The sequence below is a fragment of the Podarcis bocagei genome, assembly GCF_964188305.1.
Source record: "Podarcis bocagei genome assembly, chromosome: 15".
Classification (NCBI taxonomy): domain Eukaryota; kingdom Metazoa; phylum Chordata; class Lepidosauria; order Squamata; family Lacertidae; genus Podarcis; species Podarcis bocagei.
In genome coordinates, this window is record NC_138141.1 from 12,435,961 (window position 1) to 12,458,219 (window position 22,259).

At 48.6% G+C, this 22,259-nt stretch overlaps 2 protein-coding genes across 3 annotated transcripts in view; one reads left to right on the forward strand and one right to left on the reverse strand.

Moving 5' to 3' along the window:
• Nucleotides 1-16,108, reverse strand: part of PKNOX2 (PBX/knotted 1 homeobox 2) — a 443,888-nt gene extending 427,780 nt beyond the window's left edge. For both annotated transcript variants that reach the window (XM_081171734.1, XM_081171729.1), the window contains exon 1: nucleotides 16,002-16,108. The gene's annotated coding sequence lies outside the window, so the exon portion shown is untranslated. The remainder of the gene's footprint in view (nucleotides 1-16,001) is intronic.
• LOC308574527 (uncharacterized protein) lies at nucleotides 7,418-17,962 on the forward strand (the record flags this gene model as incomplete). The annotated part of the gene is made up of 3 exons (XM_081172420.1): nucleotides 7,418-7,486; nucleotides 14,162-15,127; nucleotides 17,831-17,962. 3 exons carry the CDS (start codon nucleotides 7,418-7,420, stop codon nucleotides 17,960-17,962), a joined length of 1,167 nt encoding a protein of 388 aa, XP_081028546.1.
• Nucleotides 17,963-22,259: the final 4,297 nt, after the last annotated feature.

Consider the following 22,259-nt stretch of genomic DNA (forward strand, 5'->3'; position numbering starts at 1 on the left):
TTATTACCTCCCAAGGCATACAGCAGGGAGGTTTGCGTGCTTCCAGAATTGCTCCACTTTTAATAGTACTTACTTTTTCAGAACAAACTGAAGGCCCAAACCCCGATGATGCAACTGCGAAGAGGCACCAATTCATGCCAAGTGTTTGCCTTTTGCACCTCACTCCTGTTGCTGGATCTTGGGGTCCAACAAAACACAAGGCAGATCCCACACACCTGAATTCTGCCCTACCATGGTATAGACAGGAGAGTTGAGCAGAGCTGGGACCCAGAATATCCATAAGGTGGCAACACTAAAAGCAGTGCGCCATTTGTTTGTTATTGGATTAAAAACAAAACAAAAACGCCAATCTCGTTTTTTGGAAATAAAGTGTGTCCCTTGACAAGGGGTGTCACGATACAGGAATTTCTCATGCAACCAATTTTTAAAAAGGTAATCTGTTAATTCTATAGGCCTATGCCATCAGCCTCAGGGGAGAAAAACCTTAACACAAGTCACAAAAGCAAACACAGGTATTTTCTTTTCAGAGAGAGAGAGAGAGAGAGGTTGTCATGCCAAGAGTGTCCTGTGTCATCTTAAAGACCAACAGATTTATTGCTGCATAAGCTTTGATGGACAACTTCCATCAGCTGCATACCATAAAGAGATTCTTAAAGTTGGCTGTAACTTTTAAAGACAACCACAAAGGAAACAAAACCTGGCTTGGGTGCATCAATAAAAGTATTTTTGAGACTACCACGACTAAAAAGGCCAGAAAGGAATCAGAATGAATACAAGGGTGCTTTCAACACTTTGGAGCATCTTCACTCTACAATGCCACAACAAATTTTAGGTATCGGCTTCTTCTTTTTCTGGCGGCGCTCAACAGTACTCAGTACCATCAGCTTTCTGCCCCCTGCCCAAATCTTGTGACGACCCTTGTGGTCTCTTCCAATTCTATGATTCAACTATTGCCTCCCCCATTCCATGCTCCCAGTTCCTAAGAAAAGGTTGTTTAGGTGGCAAGGCAAGCATCAATGATTTTATCCCCTTGCGCTTCCCAGCCACACAACAGGACAAGGCTTCGGAGGCACCCACAGCGTAGGCGCTTGGCTGTCGCGCATGCACACCACTTTCCCACTCTTTAGCCAGTGGCAGTGGTGGGCCATGGAAGGAGGGGAAAACAATAGGTCTGGGGTACGGAGGGGGAGGGAGGTGAAGCCTCCGCAAGCCTGCGCATGTGCGGTCAGGCAGCGGCACAGGCACAGTGCAGCCCAGCTGCTATGAGCGGACAGGACAGGATGGGTGGCTGGCTGGCTGGCTGGCTGGCTGGCCAGCCCATTGGGTGGCAGACATTTGGGGGGGTTCCCATGACCCCCCCCCCGTGAAAAGGGCAGTGGCAGTAGCAGGTGGATTGCTATGAACCTGGTGAGTACTGACACCTTTTTTCCAAGAAAAAAAGGCACTGGGTATCAGTAAGATGTGAGTGAGAGTGATGGAGCTGTTAGTGTTTTGGGCTAGGACCTAGGAGATAAAGTTTCAAATCCCGACTCAGCCATTAAGTTCACTAGCTGATTTGAGCCAGGCACCATTTCTCAGCCTAACCTACCTCACAGGGTTGTTGAGAAGATGGAATGGGATGGCGGAGGGGGGGGTGCACTTCAACTGGAGCAATTTGGAGGGGAAGTAGGGTACAAATGCCATAACAATGTCAGAACTCTTTCCCGCTAAAGCATTACTGCACAAGATTGTAATGCAGAACTTTCTCTTCTACCAATCAGGCCTGGAGCCATGCCAGGGTCACGACCAGGGGCTCAGGACCCCAACAGCAGGACTCACTAGCACTGAAGCTGGTCTCAGGTCTTCCATATGGGGCAGCTGGCTGTGTAAACCTCCATTTCAAAATTTCCAAGATGTTTTCCAATGAAACCATGTTAAGAATATAAGAAGAGACTTTTGAACCATCAATGGCCCAGCTAGTCCAGTATCCCGTTCTCCCAGGAGCTAACCAGATGTCTATGGAAAGTTGGAAGCCCGGAAAAGAGGAGACTGAGAGGAGATATGATGGACACCTTCAGATATCTAAAGAGCTGTCACATGGAAGATGGAGCGAGCTTGTTTACTCCTGCTCTGGAAGATTCAAGTTACAAGACAGGAGATTCCGCCTAAACATCATGAAGAACTTTCTGTTGGTAAGAGCTGTCAGATAGTAGAATGGACTTCCTCGAGAGGTTGTGGACTCTCCTTTGGAGGTATTTAATCCATCTGTCATGGATGCTTTAGTTGAGATTCCTGCATTTGAACTAGATGACACTTGGAGTCCCTTCCAACTCTCCAGTTCTTTGATAGCACCTAAGTGCAACAATAGTTGTGGTTCCCAGCAACTGATATTTGGGGGCATACAGCCTCTGACAGTGGAAGCAGAGCATAGACATTGCTCTGGGGCACGGTGGGAAATGGGCAGATCCCAGCCCCGCTTGGAGCATTGCTGGCAGTAAAGCTTGAAGAGGCCCAGCCAGAAGGTGTATTGTGCCCAGTTTATAGGGATGCAGGTGGCACTGTGGTCTAAACTTCTGAGCCACTTGGGCTTACCAGTCGGAAGGTTGGAGGTTTGAATCCCCACGACGGAGTGAGCTCCCATTGCTCTGTCCCAGTTCGAAAGCACACCAGTGCGAGTAGATAAATAGGTACCACTGTGGCAGGAAGGTAAACAGCATTTCCGTGCCCTCTGGTTTCCGTCACAGTGTCCCGTTGCACCAGAACCAGTTTAGTCCTGCTGGCCACATGACCCGGAAAGCTGTCTGTGGACGAACGCTGGCTCCCTCGGCCTGAAAGCGAGATGAGCGCTGCAACCCCATAGTCGCCTTTGACTGGACTTAACCGTCCAGGGGTCCTTTAACTTTTTTTTTTACCTTTTGTGCCCAGTTATTGATGCAAGGAACACAAAGACCCATCCTTGTCATTTCCCCCTTTCTTCCCCCAAAAGAAACAAAGGGAGAAAGCCCCACTTTCCCACCCCACATTTGAAACCTAAACTGACTCTCCTGACCCTCGATGGAGCCAGCTGCCTTCATCCACATTCCAGCCAAAAATAATAACAGAAGAGCCCAGTTTGGAGGAGAGTTAATCTAATCTTCATTGCTTCAGTTTTAAAATATCCTGCTTGGTTTTGGGTTTCTTGTTACATGGAGGGATATGTTTTTAGTGAGATAGGTCTTAGCGTAAAGGTCCTTCGTGGAAGCTTCGTGTAACCAGATACCGAGGAAAGCCAGCTCTGTTGCAGTCCAAACAACACACACACACACACACACAGAGAGAGAGAGAGAGAGAGAGAGAGAGAGAGAGAGAGAGAGAGAGAGAGAGACGGACAGACATCGGCATCTCCACAAGGCAACCCTTTGCAAGCAAGCTCTGCTGAAGCCGAACTCCCGACAGCCGTAATTATGTTAATGCCTCTGCAAAAACTATTTATAAATTGCGCTTCATTGTAGAAACCTGCAAAACGTGTCAGCAGCAGCTCCCTGATGCTTCCCACCCTCAAAAAAAGTTTACTTCTGATTTGAGAGAGAAAGAGATACCTGTATAATTACATTTCTTTCTCTCTCTCTTTTTAAAAAGAAGAAAACGACCCCTCACTCATACATTTTAAGGCGTCAAGCCAATATTTTCTAGCTTCTGCTACTATTCTGCTATCAAGGAGACTGAAAATTTTACCCCTTAGGAGAAAAGAGTTTAGGATACATTTCAGGGATGTGACATGAAATTTGCACACCTGTGCAGGCACATAGGATGATGTTCAGTTTGCATTCTCAGGTGAATTGAACCAAATCACACTTCCTGGACAGATCACAGCCAGATCATAGTGGAATTATCCTTCAGTTTTCACACTTTTCCTGAATTTCTGCAACACAACTTTCAGTTCAAAGAGTCCCAAAATGCCTATTTTAGGTTAAAAGCGTGAAAAGACAGAGTCTCACCCTCTTATATACCTAGCGATTACCACGCTCTGCAGGAGAGGACCTCTAGATCTCATCCTATCATTAGGTATTTTTGGTTAGAGCGTGGTGCTGATAATGCCAAGGTTGCAGGTTCGATCCCTGTATGGGACAGCTGCATATTCCTACACTGAAGGGGGTTGGACTAGATAATCCTCAAGGTCCCTCCCAACGTTATGATTCTAAGTCTTCCTTGTGTGTTGCTACTGGGATCCAATTCTCTCATGCCATATAGAGCCAAGGGCTATGCAGAAGAGCTCTTGTCCCTTCTTTATCCTGCTGTTCCTGAACAGCAGAAACATGCGCAGGACAAAATAAATAAATTTTACAGAAATCTTCCATGTACCTGTATTCCTCAGTGAATGCAGTGCTGTCATCAGGGCAGGACTTGAGGGCAGAGGTCAAGGGTCCCATTCAGAAGAATGAAGCTGGGCTGACTTACTACACTTGAAATGATACACATTACAGTCCAAAGAAGGGACCACTGAGCCCTAAAGTCTAAATGTACAGTCGTACCTTGGATCCCAAATGCCCTGGAACTCGGATTTTTGGCTCCCGAACGCCGCAAACCTGGAAGTGATTGTTCTGGTTTGTGAACATTCTTTCGGAACCCAAATGTCTGATGGAGTTTCCGCGGCTTCCGATTGGCTGCAGGAGCTTCCTGCAGCCAATCGGAAGCCGCGATTTGGTTTTCGAACGTTTTGGAAGTCGAACAGAATTCCGGAATGGATTCTGTTCGACTTCCAAGGCACGACTGTACTTTACTGCACCACTGAGAAATTTGGGTGCAGAGGAGAGAGGCTCAGCAATTGCTTACACAGGGCCCCCTCCAGGAAAGACTTTTACCACCAAGTCGTCAAGGGTAATTTCATTGATGGGCCTAAGACAGCCTTAGAATGAGAAAAAGGTCACTTATCCAATGTTGCAACTCAAAGACCATCTCCTGCAAACAGCTTGATCTAGGCAGCCATTGCTTACTCCAGGGCTGGGGAACCCCAGTGGTTGGAGATAATGGGAGCTGTGTCCAGCAACATGTATGCCCTCCAAGGATCCCTATTTTCCAGGGACAGTCCCAGAATTACGAAAAATTACAATTTGATCCAGGAATATCCCTATTTCCACCACCAGTGCCACCAGTGCCACCAGTGCCCAGCTTGGAGAGCAGGATGAGCTGGTATCAGCAATGGCAGAGGCCTCCCATTGCTTCTCCATGGCCACTGCCGCTGGCCTCCTCATTTGAGCAGCTTGTCCATGGAGGCGCAGGTCAGTTCTGTGTCCAGGGCAGCTGTTTACCAACTCCATCTGGTACCCAGGCTGAGACCCTACCTGCCCGCAGACTGTCTCACCAGAGTAGTGCATGCTCTAGTTATCCTCCTGCTTGGACTACTGCAATGTTCTCTATGTGGAGCTACCTTTGAAGGTGACTTGGAAACTACAACCAATCCAGAATGCGGCAGCTAGACTGGTGACTGGGAGTGGCTGCCGAGACCATATAACACCGCTCCTGAAAGACCTACATTGGCTCCCAGTACGTTTCTGAGCACAATTCAAAGTGTTGGTGCTGACCTTTAAAGCCCTAAACGGTCTTGGTCCTGTATACCTGAAGGAGCATCTCCACCCCCATCGTTCAACCCGGACACTGAGGTCCAGCTCTGAGGGCCTTCTGGCAGTTTCCTCCCTGCGAGAAATGAGGTTACAGGGAACCAAGCAGAGGGCCTTCTTGGTAGTGGTGCCCGCCCTGTGGAATGCCCTCCCATCAGATACCAAGGAAATAAACAACTATCTGACTTTTAGAAGGTATCTGAAGGCAGCCCTGTTTATGGAAGCTTTTAATGTTTAACAGACTATTGTATTTTAATATTTTGTTGGAAGCTGCCCAGAGTGGCTGGGGAAACCCAGCCAGATGGGTGGCGTATAAATAATATATTATGTTGTTGTTGTTGTTGTTGTTGTTGTTGTTGTTGTTGTTGTTGTTGTTGTTGTTGTGGCTGCCAGAGAACAGGCAAGGAGGAGAGACTACTGCTGCCTCTGAAGCCTAGCCTCACATTTTGTGTCAGCTCTGAGGTGTAGACAGGGGCAGACCCTCCATGGTCAGAAAGAAAGAGGGAGTCTTGATTTATTTTAAAACAATGCTTTGTGTGTCCATGTCTAATTTTGCCCCTTTCTAAAATTTATTAAATGGTGTGTGTTTGTGTTTTCTGTAAACCTGCCAAAGAATAAATAAAAAAAAAATCAGGATTGAGGGGTTTTCTCAGGACATTGGAAGGCATGTGTGCTGCGGCTCATTGATGTAGTGGCGGTAAAAATGCTCTGCTAGGGAGGGCAAAAATGGAGAGTTGAGGGAGATTAGTGTGGAGGTAGTGAGAAATGTCCCTATTTCCATCTGAGGAATGTTGGAGGGTATGCAACTGAAGGGCCACAGGTTTCCCACTTCAGCTTACTCACACTGCCGAAGTTGAACCAACAGGAGAAAAAGGTTTCCTTGTTACTGTCTCGCTTTTGGGCTGTAAACAATGTACAGTGGTACCTCGGGTTAAGTACTTAATTCGTTCCGGAGGTCCCTTCTTAACCTGAAACTGTTCTGAACCTGGAGCACCACTTTAGCTAATGGGGCCTCCCGCTGCCAGAGTACGATTTCTGTTCTCACCGTGAATTAAAGTTCTTAACCCGAGGTACTATTTCTGGGTTAGTGGAATCTGTAACCTGAAGCATATGTAACCCGAGGTACCACTGTACCTATGAAGCCAGCAGAGCTTTCTTCTGAGTGTAGGATCCGCCTGGGAATCTAAACCCTTTAAGTTCAGGTTCCAACAGATCAACAACTTCCACAGTTTCACTTTTGTGTCCCCTCCTCTTAAATACATCAGGCATCTTGTTCTTGAACACAAACTTTGGATGCATCAAGAAGCAAAGTGCCAAGTCTCTCTGCAGCACTGATGCAATTGTGTTCCTTACGAATTGAGCCTAGAATCAGAAGTCTGCAAAGCTTTTATTTGTGAATAAAAAACAAACAAACACTATTCATTCTTACATACTCATTGCAAACCCATTCCTCTCTCTGCACAGAAGAGGAACCTTGAAATTAATGAACCTCAGTTGGCTCTAGTAAGTCTACTCTGAGCAGGGCAAGCATTGGACACAACGGAAAGTTTGCAGACGTACAAACAGGGAAAAACAAATAACGCATGTGTATATAAGACAGGGCATAGCCCAATGAAAATGGAGCAAGCTCGGTGGGCACAGACTGTCAGCAGCTGGGAAATGAAAACTGGAGAGGGGAGGAATGGAATATCCTGGAAAGGGCATGGCTGGCTAGCTGGCACGCTAAAGAGGAGCATTCCACATTGCTACATTTTATTGCAGCACCTATTTGTATTAAGCCTCGGGAGCAGCAGCCTGCACGGGGACAGCCAGGCGCACAGGAAAGTGGCATCCTGGTTGGCATGAACGAGTGTGTGATGCAGAGAAGGCATGAGCGCTGTTGCAAGAGGGGCACAGAGGACGATGCTATGGTATAAATGAGAAGAGAGGAGAGTCGGCTGCAGAACACAAAGAGGTGGGGAAAACACTTGAAAATGCATACATCTCAACCTGGCATAAGTAATGTGAGGCTTCTAGTTTAAAAAATAAAAATAGATAAAATTAAAAACAAACAAGTATGAAACCTATGCTTCTCATCCCCCTCTAGTGGCTATTTCCTATAGAGTAGCTAAGAAGATTATACTGGCAGCTGCAGTTATAAGTGGACCACTGTTTCTGCTCCAGGTATGTTCACAGTACCACTTAATCTGCACCCAGTTTTTGAAGGCACATTCACACACCACCAGCAACAAACAATAGAGAGTCTGCATTTTCTTTTCTTTTTTCATACTTTACAAAGTTGTTGTGGTACTTCACCAGATCTTAACCTCTTACAATGTTTGTAAGAATGGGTTCCAAATATCATTGAATTTGTCCACGGCGAGTCTGTGTTTATATGCAAGTTGTTCATATGTTGCGAGTTTGTATAAGTCTTCAATCCAGTCAGAGAAGGGAGCCACGTTTTTATTTTCCCAATTCATCAGTATCAGTCTTTCTGCTGAGGTCAGGGCACAGAGAGTCCACTCATATTGTCCTTTTGTAAGGTTCCATGTGCCTGTATTTTCTTGACAAATGTTGCTGCTTGATGCATTTTTCCTCAAACTGGCTTCAATCAGACTATTGTGTTTAATAGACTATTGTATTTTAATATTCTGTTGGAAGCCGCCCAGAGTGGCTGGGGAAACCCAGCCAGGTGGGCGGGGTATAAATATATCATCATCATCATCAGATTAGAAAACTGGAGCTGTTATGTGAGCATACCCTAAGAGCCACAGCATTTTATGTATTCGTCTTGTTCATTCATCTCTCCTTTATTTATTGCATTTGTGTTCTACCTTTTCATCCAAGGAACTCGAGATGGCACCCATGGTTCTCCTCCTTTTATCCTCACAACAACCCTGTGAAGTAGGTCAGGCTGAGAGGCAGTGGTTGACCCGGGGTCACCCAATGAGCTTCTTGGCCAAGTGGGGATTTGACCCCTAATCTCCTAGGTCCTAGCTAGTCCCACGCCCTAATCACAATGCCACATCTGCATGCATGTGCAGTTGGCAACTTCAGGAAGAGGCGGGGCAGTTGGGGTTGCAGGGGTGGGGAAGCCAAAAAGGTCATGTGCGTTGGGTGAAGACAGTCTTGCCCCCCTCTAATGTAGACATCATGCAAATGCATCTCCAAAAGCACTGGAGACGGATAATCGCCTTGTTGTGTTTTACGCCACTAATGTGAACATCGCCTTAGATTACATGTGAGGTCTGTGTAGACTGCTACCCTTGAATTTCATGGCCCTTCAGCTCCATATGCATGGTCAGCGCTTTTCGTTTCGAGATACAACACAGGTAAAAGTTTCACACGTGTGATGTAGGCTCTTTAGCATGAACCAGGATACAGGACCTATCCAGATGTGGGGCGGGGGGCATCAAGATGCTGGACCACAGTTCATAAATCTTCTGGACATGCTGCCTGAAGCTCATGGGAGTTGTAGTCTAACAACATCCATAAGGCCACCAATTCCCTGCCTGGGCTCTAGTCTAGCTGTTCTTAAGAGAGGAACAACTGCTTTGTTGAGCTGTCTGTAAACACAGCTCTAAGTTCTGCACAGAAAAAGGTGTGCAGAATTAATTGAGGGGCCGGAGAGACTCACCTATGAGGAAAGATGATGAACATTGGGGGATTTTGAGTTGAGGAGAAAGCAGATTCAACAAGGATGATATATCTAGAAATATGCACGGTGTAGAGAAAGCAGGTAGAAGTGAATCCAGTGAATCTGAATGATAAATTTTAGGACAGACAAAAGGGAGCATTTCTTCACACAGCATAGATCGAAATGTGGGATTTGGCCCCACGAGATCCACCGAGAGATGGCCACCAATTTGGGAAGATTTAAAAGGGGGATTAGCTTTAGCATCTAATGACTTCGTCTAGCAATGGCTACCAGACATCATGGCTGCGTATTGCCACCAGCACCAGTGGTGACATGCTTCTGAATGCCAGTGTCTGGGGTACAGCATCAGGAGAGGACTACTGTACCCACAGACACCTGCATGGTCACTGCAGGGGGACAGGCTGTTGGACTGGACAAGTCTCAGATCAGATTCAGACTTTTCCTACATTCATCTTTCCTTCATCTTCGACCTTGAATAGCACCCACTTCTCCCCAAGGTGCAACTGAGCTCATTTTCATTCCAGGCCATTAAATTCCAGAGGCTCATTAAAAGGAAGCCAGGAGCAGGCAGAAACGCTATGGGATCTGCATGGGTTGGGCTATGTGAGCCACAAGAAGCTTCTCCACTGCCCCATAAGTTCAGGGATGCAGGCCATGGTGCCTTGTGGCTGGGATCTACCTCCACGGCCTGTGGATACTGGCTGCTAGGAATCACAAATGCAGAGAGAGCACTCTTGCACTCAGCTCCCGCTGGTTGCACTGGTTTCCTAGTGGCATCTGGCTGCCCACAGTGGGAAAGGGACGTTACACTAACTGGGCCTTTGGCCTCATGCAGCAGAGCTCTTCCTACGTCAGGCTTAAGTCTTGTTATGGTGGCTACAGGCAGCAAAAGGCATGGGGCAGCAATGGGGCAGGGAGGGAGCAGAGTTCAGCTTATGTTGATGAACCTTATACATCCCTCAAACAGTGGTCTACATTTCCACGTAAGAGGTCCCAGATTCAATTCTTCACATCTTCAGTGGAAAGGATCAGTGGCATCAAGGTATCTCCCCAAGACCTTTGAAGAGCTGCTCCCAGTCAGCTGCACAAAACGCTGGGCTGGGTGGACCAATACTCTCCGCTCAGAACAAGATAGTGCCACGAGCTTCGTATCAGAGATCAATAAAGGAGCAAGAGTGTGTTGGTGCTATCTCATTGGCTCAAGGCTGTAGATCTGTTTTTGGCAGCGGCCCAGATGAAAGGATACACCAGAGTGTCTGATTTCTACTTGGGATATTTATTTATTTTTCCTGTTAAAAACTTCTAAAAATATGAAGGCTAATTTAAAGTTGAAATGGATGAAGCCAGACACTTCAGACTTACGAAGCCCAGCACTCAAGGACTCCATGCAACCTTATTTTGTAGCTCTACTTTATAATCTGATACTGAATTCTATGCTGGTTGGTTTCACTCACTCAACTCTCTCTCACACACACACACCTTCCCCCTTCCAAAATAACTCTACAATCAGGCTAAGTTATGTCAGTCACAAACTACTCCTATTACAGTTTATTCTGACTGCAACTATGAAGTGGGGTTGGTTTGTCATAGTTAACATTTTTGGCAGGAGCTGAGTTGTGGGCGGTGGAGGGGGGGAGAGGCGGAGCTAGGAGTAGGGATGACACAAACAGATTTCAACATGCTGCAAGGAAGTGATTGCAAGTCTCTCCCCTGCTGTTGATGTACATGCGAAAGAGACACAAATACTGTGCTTGTAATGAGGTTAATATAAATGTACAGCAAACAAAGGAAGGTGTAGTTACAGCTGCTTTTCACCCTCCTTGCAGTTTTCACTCGTCCAAAGATGCATTCTATCCAAACAAGATCTGAGTCCTCCGACATCTGTTTTGTAGACTCTCTCTTGTCCACAGTGACTCCCTTAACCCTATAACTCTGGTCCATCTGCATCATCCACACACCGACCCTTTCCTTCACTTGATCTACCCTCCACTCTGGTCTGCAATGAAACTGACCAGTTTCGCTGGTGTGGAAGTCATTCCTGCTGTAGATGGATTGAAATGGAATGGAGAACTAGGTTCACCACCTTGAGCTCCTTGGAAGACAGGCAGACTGTAAGGGCAATAATAAGCATCCCATTTTTACCACTGAAGTATAGGTCATTCTACCTTAAGAAGGCCGCTACCCAAAAGCTCTTTCCCATCCACATGTTTCCCTCCATGTTAGTTTCCATTGGTCTTTCATTCCCCAAATGAGTTGGGGGAATTAGGGAGAATGGTCAGCGGTTCATTTCCATGGGGAACATGTGGCACATTGTTTAGAGCAGGAGGGGGGAACCTTTGGACCTCCAGATGTTGGTGGCTCATCAGCTATAGTAAGCAAGTCAAATGGCTAGGTCAGATGAGAGATGCAGTTCACCAACATCTGGAGGGCCAAAGAATCCCCACATCTGAGTTAGAGTGTAGGACCAGGGATAAAATCCCCACTTGACCATGAAGCTCCCTGGGTGACCTTGGGCCAACTCTCAGCCCAACCAACCTCACAGGGTTGTTCGTGAGGACGATATAGGGAGAGAGGGAGACAAGAACGCCATCTTGTGTTCCTTGGAAGAAAGTTAATATATAAATGCAATAAACCAACAAGGTTGAGAAATATCCAGGTCCTAACCACATTTCTGGAGTTGAGGTCTACCCACCCACCCTCAGGTAATTCTGGGGATTGCTGTATGCATGGATAGTGCTGGGTAAATACAGATAACAGGCAGGGCTGTATCTTCAGGCTCTCACAACCTAACCAGCCTTCAAAATACAAGGAGTTTTCCTCCATAGGGCTTGTTTGAAGACCAAGGCACAACTGCCAGCAAGAGCCAGCCACTGTGCTGTAGCGGTTGAAGAGCCAGACTAAGCAGCAGCAAGATCCAGATTCAGATCCCAGCCGAGCTGTAAGAAATCAACTGTGTGACCTTGGGCCAGTCCCTGTCCCTGGCCTAACCTGCTTTGCAGGGCTGCTGTGAAGCTCAAGGGGTGAGGACCTCAATGTGTAAGTCTTAGGTTAAAGAAATGACAGCTATTTGGAAGGCAGGAAAGGAACTATCCTAGATAAGGAAAGGCAGGAGAGGAGGAGGAGAATGATCTGAAAGGGAGATTTTAATCAGTATGTTCCAGTCACTATACTTGGGCTTCTCTGGAAAGAAGCACCCCAAGTGTAACACTGATTATATCCCAAGGTGAAGACCAGGAAACTCAGCTTAGTTTAAAATCACCTTTATGCACAATTGGTTTAGCCTTGACGTTCCCCACCGTACTCCCCTTCTCCTTAAGTCAATTTCAAATCCTTTAAGCTAACTCAGTCTTCCCCAACGTGGTGCCCTCCAGCTGTTTTGTGCTACAACTGGAAGGGACCAGGTGAGCGAAGGCTGGAAGAGGAGTCCAGCCAAAGAGAGAAAGTGGGAGCTCTGGTCTTGGGTGTTTCCCCCCCCCTTTTTCTTTTAAGTTATTATTAAAAGCCAATCTGGCAGGTCTTCTGCTCTGCCCCACTGGGGGATAAACATGGTGCAATACACTCCTTTTATTTCATCACCAGCTTTGCTGCAAGTGTTTTTGTCCAATCTTTTTTGCTCCTGAACTCGGGAGGCAACTGGGTTTGGGAGTTCATCAAAGGCGGCTCTCGGACCCTTTTGGAGGTGGGGGCAGACAGGGGTCTTTTGGTGGAGGATGACATACAGGCAAAAACACCCGCAGGCAGCCAGAGAAATAAGCTGGGAATGAAAGGGGGGGGGACAGACAGAGAAAGGAAGAATGAACGGCGCCAGCCCAACAAGCCCCCATCGGGACCACAGATCCCAAGAAACGGAGAGATGTTCTCCAAGGAAAAGAAGAGGAGCTGTTAACCGGAAAGGTTAGTCCGCTGGAGCCTCTTCGAAGTTTACTAAATCGTGCCTCAAACAAACAACAAACAAAGTGTTTTCTTTAGGTCACCACGCACCAATGAGATTTCATAACTTATTGCTATTTCTCCGGGATCTCGGTGTGCATGACCTATTGTCTTGGGAGGGGGGCGGCGTGGAAGAGAGAGACAGGAGAGAGAATCGAAGACATAACAAACGCCGAGAGAGGCAAACACGCCGAGGGTGAGAGACGCACAACTCAGAAAACGACAACACAGATTTCCAAGCCGGCCTCCGCCTTCCTGTTCCCTCTCCAGCGAGTCAAAGGGAGGGAGAAGCTAAGCCGGGACCAGAGGTCTCTCCGAAGACCCTCTCCAGATGGGGATGATCACAAGAAATATTATATATACATATACATACATACATATATATATATATATATATATATATATATACATACACACACACTGTATATAACTACATATATAATTGCATTTTTATCATCGGATCGGCATGATCACAACAACAATAATAATAAATTATATTGCTTTTTTAAAATAATAATATCACAGTGCTACTAGTTTTATTTATTTAAAATTTTTATTAACAACTTCCTGCGAAACCAACTCGCCTAGAGCCCAAACGTGGGAGCGAAATAATTTCTAACGCAGCGGCAGCAGCGGGATCCAGCCCACGTTTACCCAGAAGTAAGTCCCACCTAGTTCAAAGGGGTTTATTGCTAAGAAGCGCTGCCCTAGATGCGGGAAACAGAGAGCCACCGATTTCCTGACGGTGGTTTTATTCGGAGGGGGATGGGGAAAATGAGACTTAAAAACAGCTTCGCGACGTTTAAAGAAATAGATGGATGCTAGGAAGGGGTTTCTCCTTCGTTTGAGAAAACGGCCTCGAAACTCTGCCAAGTCGGCGAGCGCCCCGGCGAAAGCGCCCGCGCCGCCATCACCCCCGCCCCGGTTGCCCAGTTCAACGAGGCTCCTCGTTCCCACCGACAGCGCGGACCGGATCGCAGCCTCGCGCAAGAGATCCGCTCGCCAACGAACTCCCTAGCCGGCAACAAACAGACATCTTTTTGTTGCTCAGGCGGAACAGCCCGGGAGCGCGATTCTCCCTGCTCTCCGGAGTTTCTTCCCCGGGAGACGGGCGCCGCCCGAGGAGGCGAGAGAGACCCTGCCCAAGCCGGGCTCTGCTCCCCCGGCCCCACTCGCGTCCCCGGGAGCCTGCCGTCGCGCAAGGCTCGGGCGGGGAGGGAGCCAGCGAGCGAGCGCAGCCTGTTCTCCCCCCGCGGCGACAGCGACGCGCGCCCCTTTGTCTCTTCGGCAGACGGAGCGAGCCAGCAGGAAAGGAGAGCCGGAGAAAGTCTGCCTGAACGAGCCGCACCAGCCCGGCCTCGGTCACCGGGGCCCCCGCCCAGGTTGGCGGGGGTGGTCGCAGCCTCTGCCTCGGCGCCCCTCCAGCAGAGCGCCGCCGCCGTCCCCCGCCTCCTCCCCACCTGCTCCCTCGCCAGCCAGCCAGCCAGCCGCGCGCCCTAGCCGGAGAGCCCCGGCCGTCCCCGTCGCGCAATCGGCTGGATCTCCCTTCAGCAGGCCGAGCTCACAACTCGGCCCAGGGACCCCCCAGCAGCGGATCTCCGGCCCAGCGCGAGGCCCCGCTGAAGAATCCGGCAACAAGCCCCCTCCTCCCCAGTCGCTCCGCCTAAATACGCTCCAAAACCCCCCAGATAGGCCGCCGGCCGCCAAGTCTCGTGGCGCCCTGAGCGAGGGTCTCTCCCCAACACCGCCACCTCGAACTGCGTTCTCCCGGCTCCCCGAGCGAACCAGCGGCAGCTTCCCGGGCGGTCTTCCCGACTCTGCCTCCGAAGAAGAAGAAACAGCCCCCGCCGAGGTGCATCCCAAAAGTTGGAAGACGACGCGTCTCGGAAGCAGCCCGCCTCCGCCACTGCCGGCACTCGGAGCCGTCCAAAGCGCTACCGGCGAGGCTTCCCTAACCTTCTCCTGCACCGCTCGCGGCTCAAAAGTACGAAAAGGGGGGTGTCATTCTTTCCCCGCGCCCCAAGCCTATCACCTTCAAAGCCCCCCACAAATTAGACTCCCGCCATCGAACCCCGCACAGCCTCCAGGAGTCGGGTCTCTATCTCCTCGACCCCTCTTCTCTCCTTTCCCGACCCGTCCTCTCTCAACTTTGCGGTTCCGCCAGCCAAAAGGCAGCCCCGCAAACCTTCCGCATCTCGCGCCTCTCCTCACTCCTTCCTATCTCCGCCCCCTAGAACCCCAAGCCAGTCTCTCCCCCACCCCACCCCTTGGAGGGTCCCCTTTGCGCCTCCGAACCCTTGCGCCTTCGACAGCTTCGGGAGATCTCTGGGCGCCTACCTCTCCCCAAACACCCCACCGCCGCTCCACGGACCCTCGCACCTGCAGAGGAACCCAGAAAGACGCCCGCCCGCCCGTCCGTCTCCAAACACATCCTCACGGAGTCCTTTCCACCTCTGCCCTCCTCGACGGCACCGTCCCCTCCAAGCCCGCTTTGTCCCCCCACGCAAGTCGTCCTCCCTCCGTCCGTTATCAACCCCCCCCCCCCGGCCGGCTGCTCGGTTGTCCTGCCCGTCAAAAGGCTCAGAGCTCAGCCAAAGTCCCTGGCTCGGGAGAAGGAGGAGGGAGGAAAAGAGAAACCGGGGGGGCGTCTCCCCGACGGCGCTGCACGGAAAGCCCCCGCGTGCCCCCTTTCCCTCCCCTGCTCGCAAGCCTGGCTCGTGGCCGGTGCCTGCTGCCCAGCCAGCTGCAAGCACAGCAGCGGGAGCAGCTGCTGCTGCTGCTGCGAGCGCAGAGCCCGCTTTGCCCGCCCCTGCGAGTCTGCGACGCGCCGCGACTCGGCTCCCTGAATGACAGCTTACCTGCATGCCAATCTTCATCAGACTGACACCGGCCTGACAGCGCAGCCTATACTCACTGCCTGGCCCTGCCGCGCGTCAGCCCGGCCCCGCCCTCGACGGGCACACCTCCTCCTGCCGCCCGCGCACCGCCCCCAGCCCGGCCCCGAGCGCTGGTGCTCGACAGGCGAAGCGCGCACCCGCGCGCACTCGCGCTCCCAGCCGGCTTGTCTCCCCCTAGCGGACTCGCTCGCCTTTCAAGCGGCCGCCTCCGCTGCTAAGAGGGAGATCCTTTCCCAGAGCTTTTTGCCTGCTGGCGTCTAGAGATGCTCTCCCAGTGGGTCCCAAAACAGGGCGTCTCTATCTCTCTACTTTGAGGGAAGGAAGGGGCCCAATCCGGCAGGTGCGGCTTGCCGGAAAGAAATCCTTGGTAGTTCTTCTTGCTCCAGTTCTGGAGGAATGTTGCGGCTTAAAGAGTTGCCAACTTAATGGTTTCTGTGCTCTAAACTGCACAGCACTGCCTGCCGTGATTCCGGCGGATTCCTGCCTGTTGAGGTTTCTGAAAAGGGCACACAGGACTAGGAGAGACTGGATTTTAATGCTGGCTGGTTGCCCCCACCCCGCCTGTATTTTTACCGGAGAGTGAGTCCCAAGGCTGTTCTCTTTCTTCCAGTTGCTGCGAGAGGGAATGGGAAAAATAACATAGCCACTTGTTGGTAGCTTTTGTTCGTTAAATTGGCAATTATCTTGCACTCCCTTCCCTGCCTCTGTTTAAAAAGGCCACAATACTGAGGGTTTTGGGTAATATGCAAATTTATTTAAATTTAATTAACAATTAATCTGTCAGAAGGCGGAAGATCAATCAATTAAAATTCTTCAATCAGTGACAGCCCTGCTCAAATCTTTCATGATATTATTACAGTTCTTTGGAAACAGAAATAGGCTGGGATATTTTGGGAGGTAAGGGAGGAAGAAAAACAATGTGCTTTGGGGCTTTCGCCCTTCCAGAAAAATCAGGGCTGGGGAACCTGTGGCCCTCCAAATTTTGTTGAAGTTCAACACTCATCATCCAGCCCAGCTAGGCCAATGGTCAGCCATGATGGGAGTTGTAGTCCAACAGAACGTGGAGAGCCACAGCCCCCCCCCCCCACTGCTTTAGACCAAAAGCATAAAGAGTACATGTTTACCTGGAAGGACATGTCTGTGTACAAATTCTACCTTTGATGCACATTCGCAGCACTTCCTTTTCCTCAGAGGATTCTGGGCACTGCAGTTTGTTAAGGGTTTCTGGGAAAGGTAACTGGTGCCCAGAATTCACTGAGGGAAAGAACGTGCCGAAATGTGCTTTAAAGGTATAGTGTGTGCACAGCCCACGGCTAAATGTGAGACTGCCTCTGCACACTGAAAAGCTGCATGTAAAATATTCCATCATGTGCTACTTTCACGCTCACTGCTGTTCTGTGATAGGGAAAAAATATACCTGGTGAAATGTTGCCTTCTATGCAACCTCCTAAGAAGTACGGTGGTACCTCGGATTAAGAACTTAATTCGTTCCAGAGGTCCATTCTTAACCTGAAATGGTTCTTAACCTGAGGTACCACTTTAGCTAATGGGGCCTTCCGCTGCCGCCGCCACGCACTTTCTGTTCTTATCCTGAAGCAAAGTTCTTAACCTGAGGTACTATTTCTGGGTTAGCGGAGTCTGTAACCTGAAGCGTATGTAACCCAAGGTACCACTGTACAACAGCCTTCTTCATCATATGGACCCAGGAATCCCTAGGCATTCTTATCGCTTGTCTCTCTCCTTCCTACCCTTTTAACAAGAGTTTTGTATTGTATTGTATTGTATTTCAGCCATGCTTGAGGAGCTGCGGGGAAAACACAAGCAACTGTATCTTTCTTCCAGATAGATTCCACTCCTTGTGTTTCCTGTCTTGCAGTGTCTGGTACAAACCAGGAGTACCATGTTGCAAAACTTTGGGCTAGTGGCAAATTACTGTCTGGTATGAACCAGGAGTAGGATGCAGGTGGCGCTGTGGGTTAAACCACAGAGCCTAGGACTTGCCAATCAGAAGGTCGGCGGTTCGAATCCCCACGACGGGTTGAGCTCCCGTTGCTCGGTCCGTGTTCCTGCCTACCTAGCAGTTCGAAAGCACGTCAAAGTGCAAGTAGATGAATAGGTTCCGCTCCAGCAGGAAGGTAAACAGCGTTTCCGTGCGCTGCTCTGGTTCGCCAGAAGCACCTTAGTCATGCTGGCCACATGACCCGGAAGCTGTATGCTGGCTCCCTCAGCCAGTAAAGCGAGATGAGCACCGCAATCCCAGAGTCGTCTGCTTCTGGACCTAATGGTCAGGGGTCCCTTTACCTTTACCTTTATGAACCAAGAGTTTGTTGTTGTTTAGTCATTTAGTCGTGTCCGACTCTTCGTGACCCCATGGACCAGAGCACGCCAGGCACTCCTGTCTTCCACTGCCTCCCGCAGTTTGGTCAGACTCATGTTTGTAGCTTCAAGAACACTGTCCAACCATCTTGTCCTCTGTTGTCCCCTTCTCCTTGTGCCCTCCATCTTTCCCAACATCAGTGTCTTTTCCAGAGAGTCTTCTCTTCTCATGAGGTGGCCAAAGTATTGGAGTCTCAGCTTCAGGATCTGTCCTTCCAGTGAGCACTCAGGGCTTATTTCCTTAAGAATGGATAGGTTTGATCTTCTTGCAGTCCATGGGACTCTCAAGAGTCTCCTCCAGCACCATAATTCAAAAGCATCAATTCTTCGGCAATCAGCCTTCTATGAATCAAGAGTACCATGTTGCAAAACTTTGCGCTAGTGGCAAATTACTGTTATTGTTGCTCTTACCACCACCCAAACAAAACAAAACAAAACAAGAGTTTGTATAATCAACTTACTACATTCCTATGGAGACTTGTATCAGAAGCTGCCTTGTACCAAGTCAGACCATTGAGTACATCTAGTTCAGTGCTGTCTACACTGAGTGGCAGCTGCTCTCTTGCATTTCAGACAGGGTTCTCTCCCAGCCCTACCTGGAAAAGCCAGGGATTGACGCTGGGACCTCCTGCATGGAAACTCAACCACTGAGCTAGAGCCCATCTTATGGAAATAAAACTATTTTGCATTCCAGCTGTCACTGCAAAATAATGCCCCCCTTATTCCCTCTCATAGGGAATCTTGATGCTTCCTTGCAAATGGCAATGGAACCAAAATGGGACAGAAAAACAAAAGGTACCAGCACACTTCCGGGTGCTCAAAATTTCGCATAAGTGTCATTTTTAAAAAAAGTAATATTCTAGAACTACCCAAAAAGGGACATAAATCCTCCCAAATCAGTGTGATGTTGAATTGAGTGACTAAAGGGAAACTGATGAGGGAAGCGGGGCTGTGAATTGGCATCCTTCAGCCCCTAATTATAGCATCCCAGAGGAATGGTCGGTACCCTTTATCCCTGAGAATGAGTGATGTACTGCATCAGTTTGTTGCAACTTCCATTTACGAATGTCCAGATTTTTGCCTTTTGAATATACCTTATTAAAACAGTGCTAGTGCTAGTGCTAGTTTCTGGGGCTTTTGTCATTCATTGCCCTTTCCACAATCCCAATAAGTCCCTGAGTAGCACCTGAGGCTGCATCTTGTTCCTAGTGCCGAAAAATCCATGCGCATGAACACCACAGCACAAAGCAGCACATAGGTCTGCCATGATTCGTGCCAGTTCTATTCTTCATCCTGTCTGCCATGCATTTTAAAAAACCCTGTTCTTAAAATGCTTTCTAAAGATACATTCCTGTCCCCCACCCACCCATCCTTCCTCTCTACATTCTCTGACAAATTGGCTGTTAAAATTCCCTCTCCCTGCCAATAGGCACAAGGGAAACTCTGCAAAGTCATCTCAGCTCTTTCATGACTCTCTTCTCCAAAAACAACCAGCTCTCCTGAAAAGCAAACATCTCTCTTAGAGCAGCAGGGCTCCTCAATGAGCATGATGGACATTTAACTGCTTCCTAAAATATTATTTCAGTTTCCCCTGGTCTTGATATTAGCGAAAAGAAGGTCGCATTAACCCCACTAGGACAGCGTTGCCAAGATACCTGGCTCCTTCTTTTGCATTTAATGGGCACCTTACAAAACAGCCCTATGCAAATCCCACTGTGTTTAATAAGTCCTACTCACAAGTAATTGTATGTAGCATTGCAACCTTAGTTGCCAGCTAGTTGCTATTGCCTGTACATTTACTATAGTTGCTTTAATATACTGCATTTATCATTGCAATGCCATTTCTGTGGCTCTAGTGTTGTAGTTTTAAAACTTAGTTTTGTATTTTGATTTTGTTAAGCCTCTATGGGTTTTGCATAATAGAAAAACAGACGTTTTGATGGTGATGGTTGCGTTCAAGTAGCAGATTCAGTCCTAGGAGTTCTGTTCCCTATGCAGCCAAAATCAAACCATCCAGGAACAAGAGGGAAACCCCAAAGTTTGTGAAAGTACAAAACAAACACCCTTTAGGGGGGAAAGCAGCACTGGAGGCAGGATGGAAATGCGAAAGGGTGGAATAGAGCACTCTGGAAAGGGGCATGGCTGGTGCAGACATCAGTGAATGAAGCTTTTCATTACACAGAGCTAAATGTAAGCACCTGCTCCTGTCGACGCATCAGCCTGCTGTTATTGGCCTACGGAGAAAAGACCAGTTAAAACAAAAACAAAAAACTTGGCAACTCTACTCTGGAACAACTTTTTTAAAAATCATGATCTGGAGTTGCAGCAATAGGTGGACCAGATGCAAAAAGGGACATGGGTTCTGTGCAGAAGAGATTAGCAGTGGGAAGACCAGATACAGAGCACAACAAGTATTCTGTGTAGAAGAGACCTTATATCCTCTCAGAGCTGCAGTGTTTCCCAGAGTTTCCTGGGGAAAAGGATTGATTGTTAAACTACTCTGAAAAGTGTTGCTTTGGGAGAGGGAATAAAAAGGTAACAGAACCCTGACAGTTAAGTCCAGTTGCGAACGACTCAGGGGTTATGGCGCTCATCTGACTTTACAGGCCGAGGGAGCCGGCGTTTGTCTGCAAACAGTTTTTCCGGGTCATGTGGCCAGCATGACTAAGCCGCTTCTGGCGAAAGCAGAGCAGGGCATGGAAACGCCGTTTACCTTTCCGCCGGAGCGGTACCTATTTATCTACTTGCACTTTTTGGGGTGCTTTCGAACTGCTAGGTGGGCAGGAGCTGGGACCAAGCAACGGGAGCTCACCCCGTCGTGGGGATTTGAACCGTAACCACTGAGCCTAGGGTCGGCGGTTCAGATCCTCGCGATGGGGTGAGCTCCCGTTGCTCGGTCCCTGCTCCTGCCAACCTAGCAGTTCAAAAGCACGTCAAAGGGCAAGTAGATGAATAGGTACCACTCCGGCGAGAAGGTAAACGGCGTTTTCGTGCACTGCTCTGGTTCGCTAGAAGCAGCTTAGTCATGCTGGCCACATGACCCGGAAGCTGTACGCCGGCTCCCTCGGCCAATAAAGCGAGATGAGCGCCGCAACCCCAGAGTCGTCCGCGACTGGACCTAATGGTCAGGGGTCCCTTTACCTTTACCTAACAACTCTCAGCACCCTTAACAGATGACAGCTCCCAGGATTCTTTTGAAGAAGCCATGACTGTTTAAAGTGTTTGGTGCTGCTTTAAATTTAAATTTTAGTGCAGGTGAGGCCTCAAACTCACCTGTCTGCTAGTGCAAGAGCCCTTGCAACTAGCAGACGGAGAAGAGTGGATTAGGCCCTCTTTGAATAAAATTATGAAGTAAGAATTATGTACTGAATTATGTAGAAAATTTCAAACTTAGAAAGCGGGGAGTGATCATACAGTTACGTTTTGTGGGCTCGTTTTAAAATGGCTTACACCATGTAAATAGCTCCAAGTCTGCATCCATTAGCAAAGAATAATAATACATTGGCTGTTTTCATATTTTGAAGGGGAAGGGACTCGATCTCTCATTATTCTAGCTCTGTGGGTTAAAGCAGAGAGCAGCACAATTGGTCAAATTCGGAGCCATTTGCTCATGTTAATTTCCTGCCAATTTCTTTCTTTCTTTTTTCAAAGATGCAATTAAGGAACCAGATAACTTGAAACATTTCTTCTGCTTTTTTTAATGTTGAGATGGATTATAATCCTAATTTGAAAATGCTTCTTAATGGACCATTAGCCACCCTTGACTTCTTCTCGGGTCAGCTAAATACCTCCCACCACTGCGAGGCAGTTGGCAGCAAGAAGATAACAGCGTTCACCTCATTA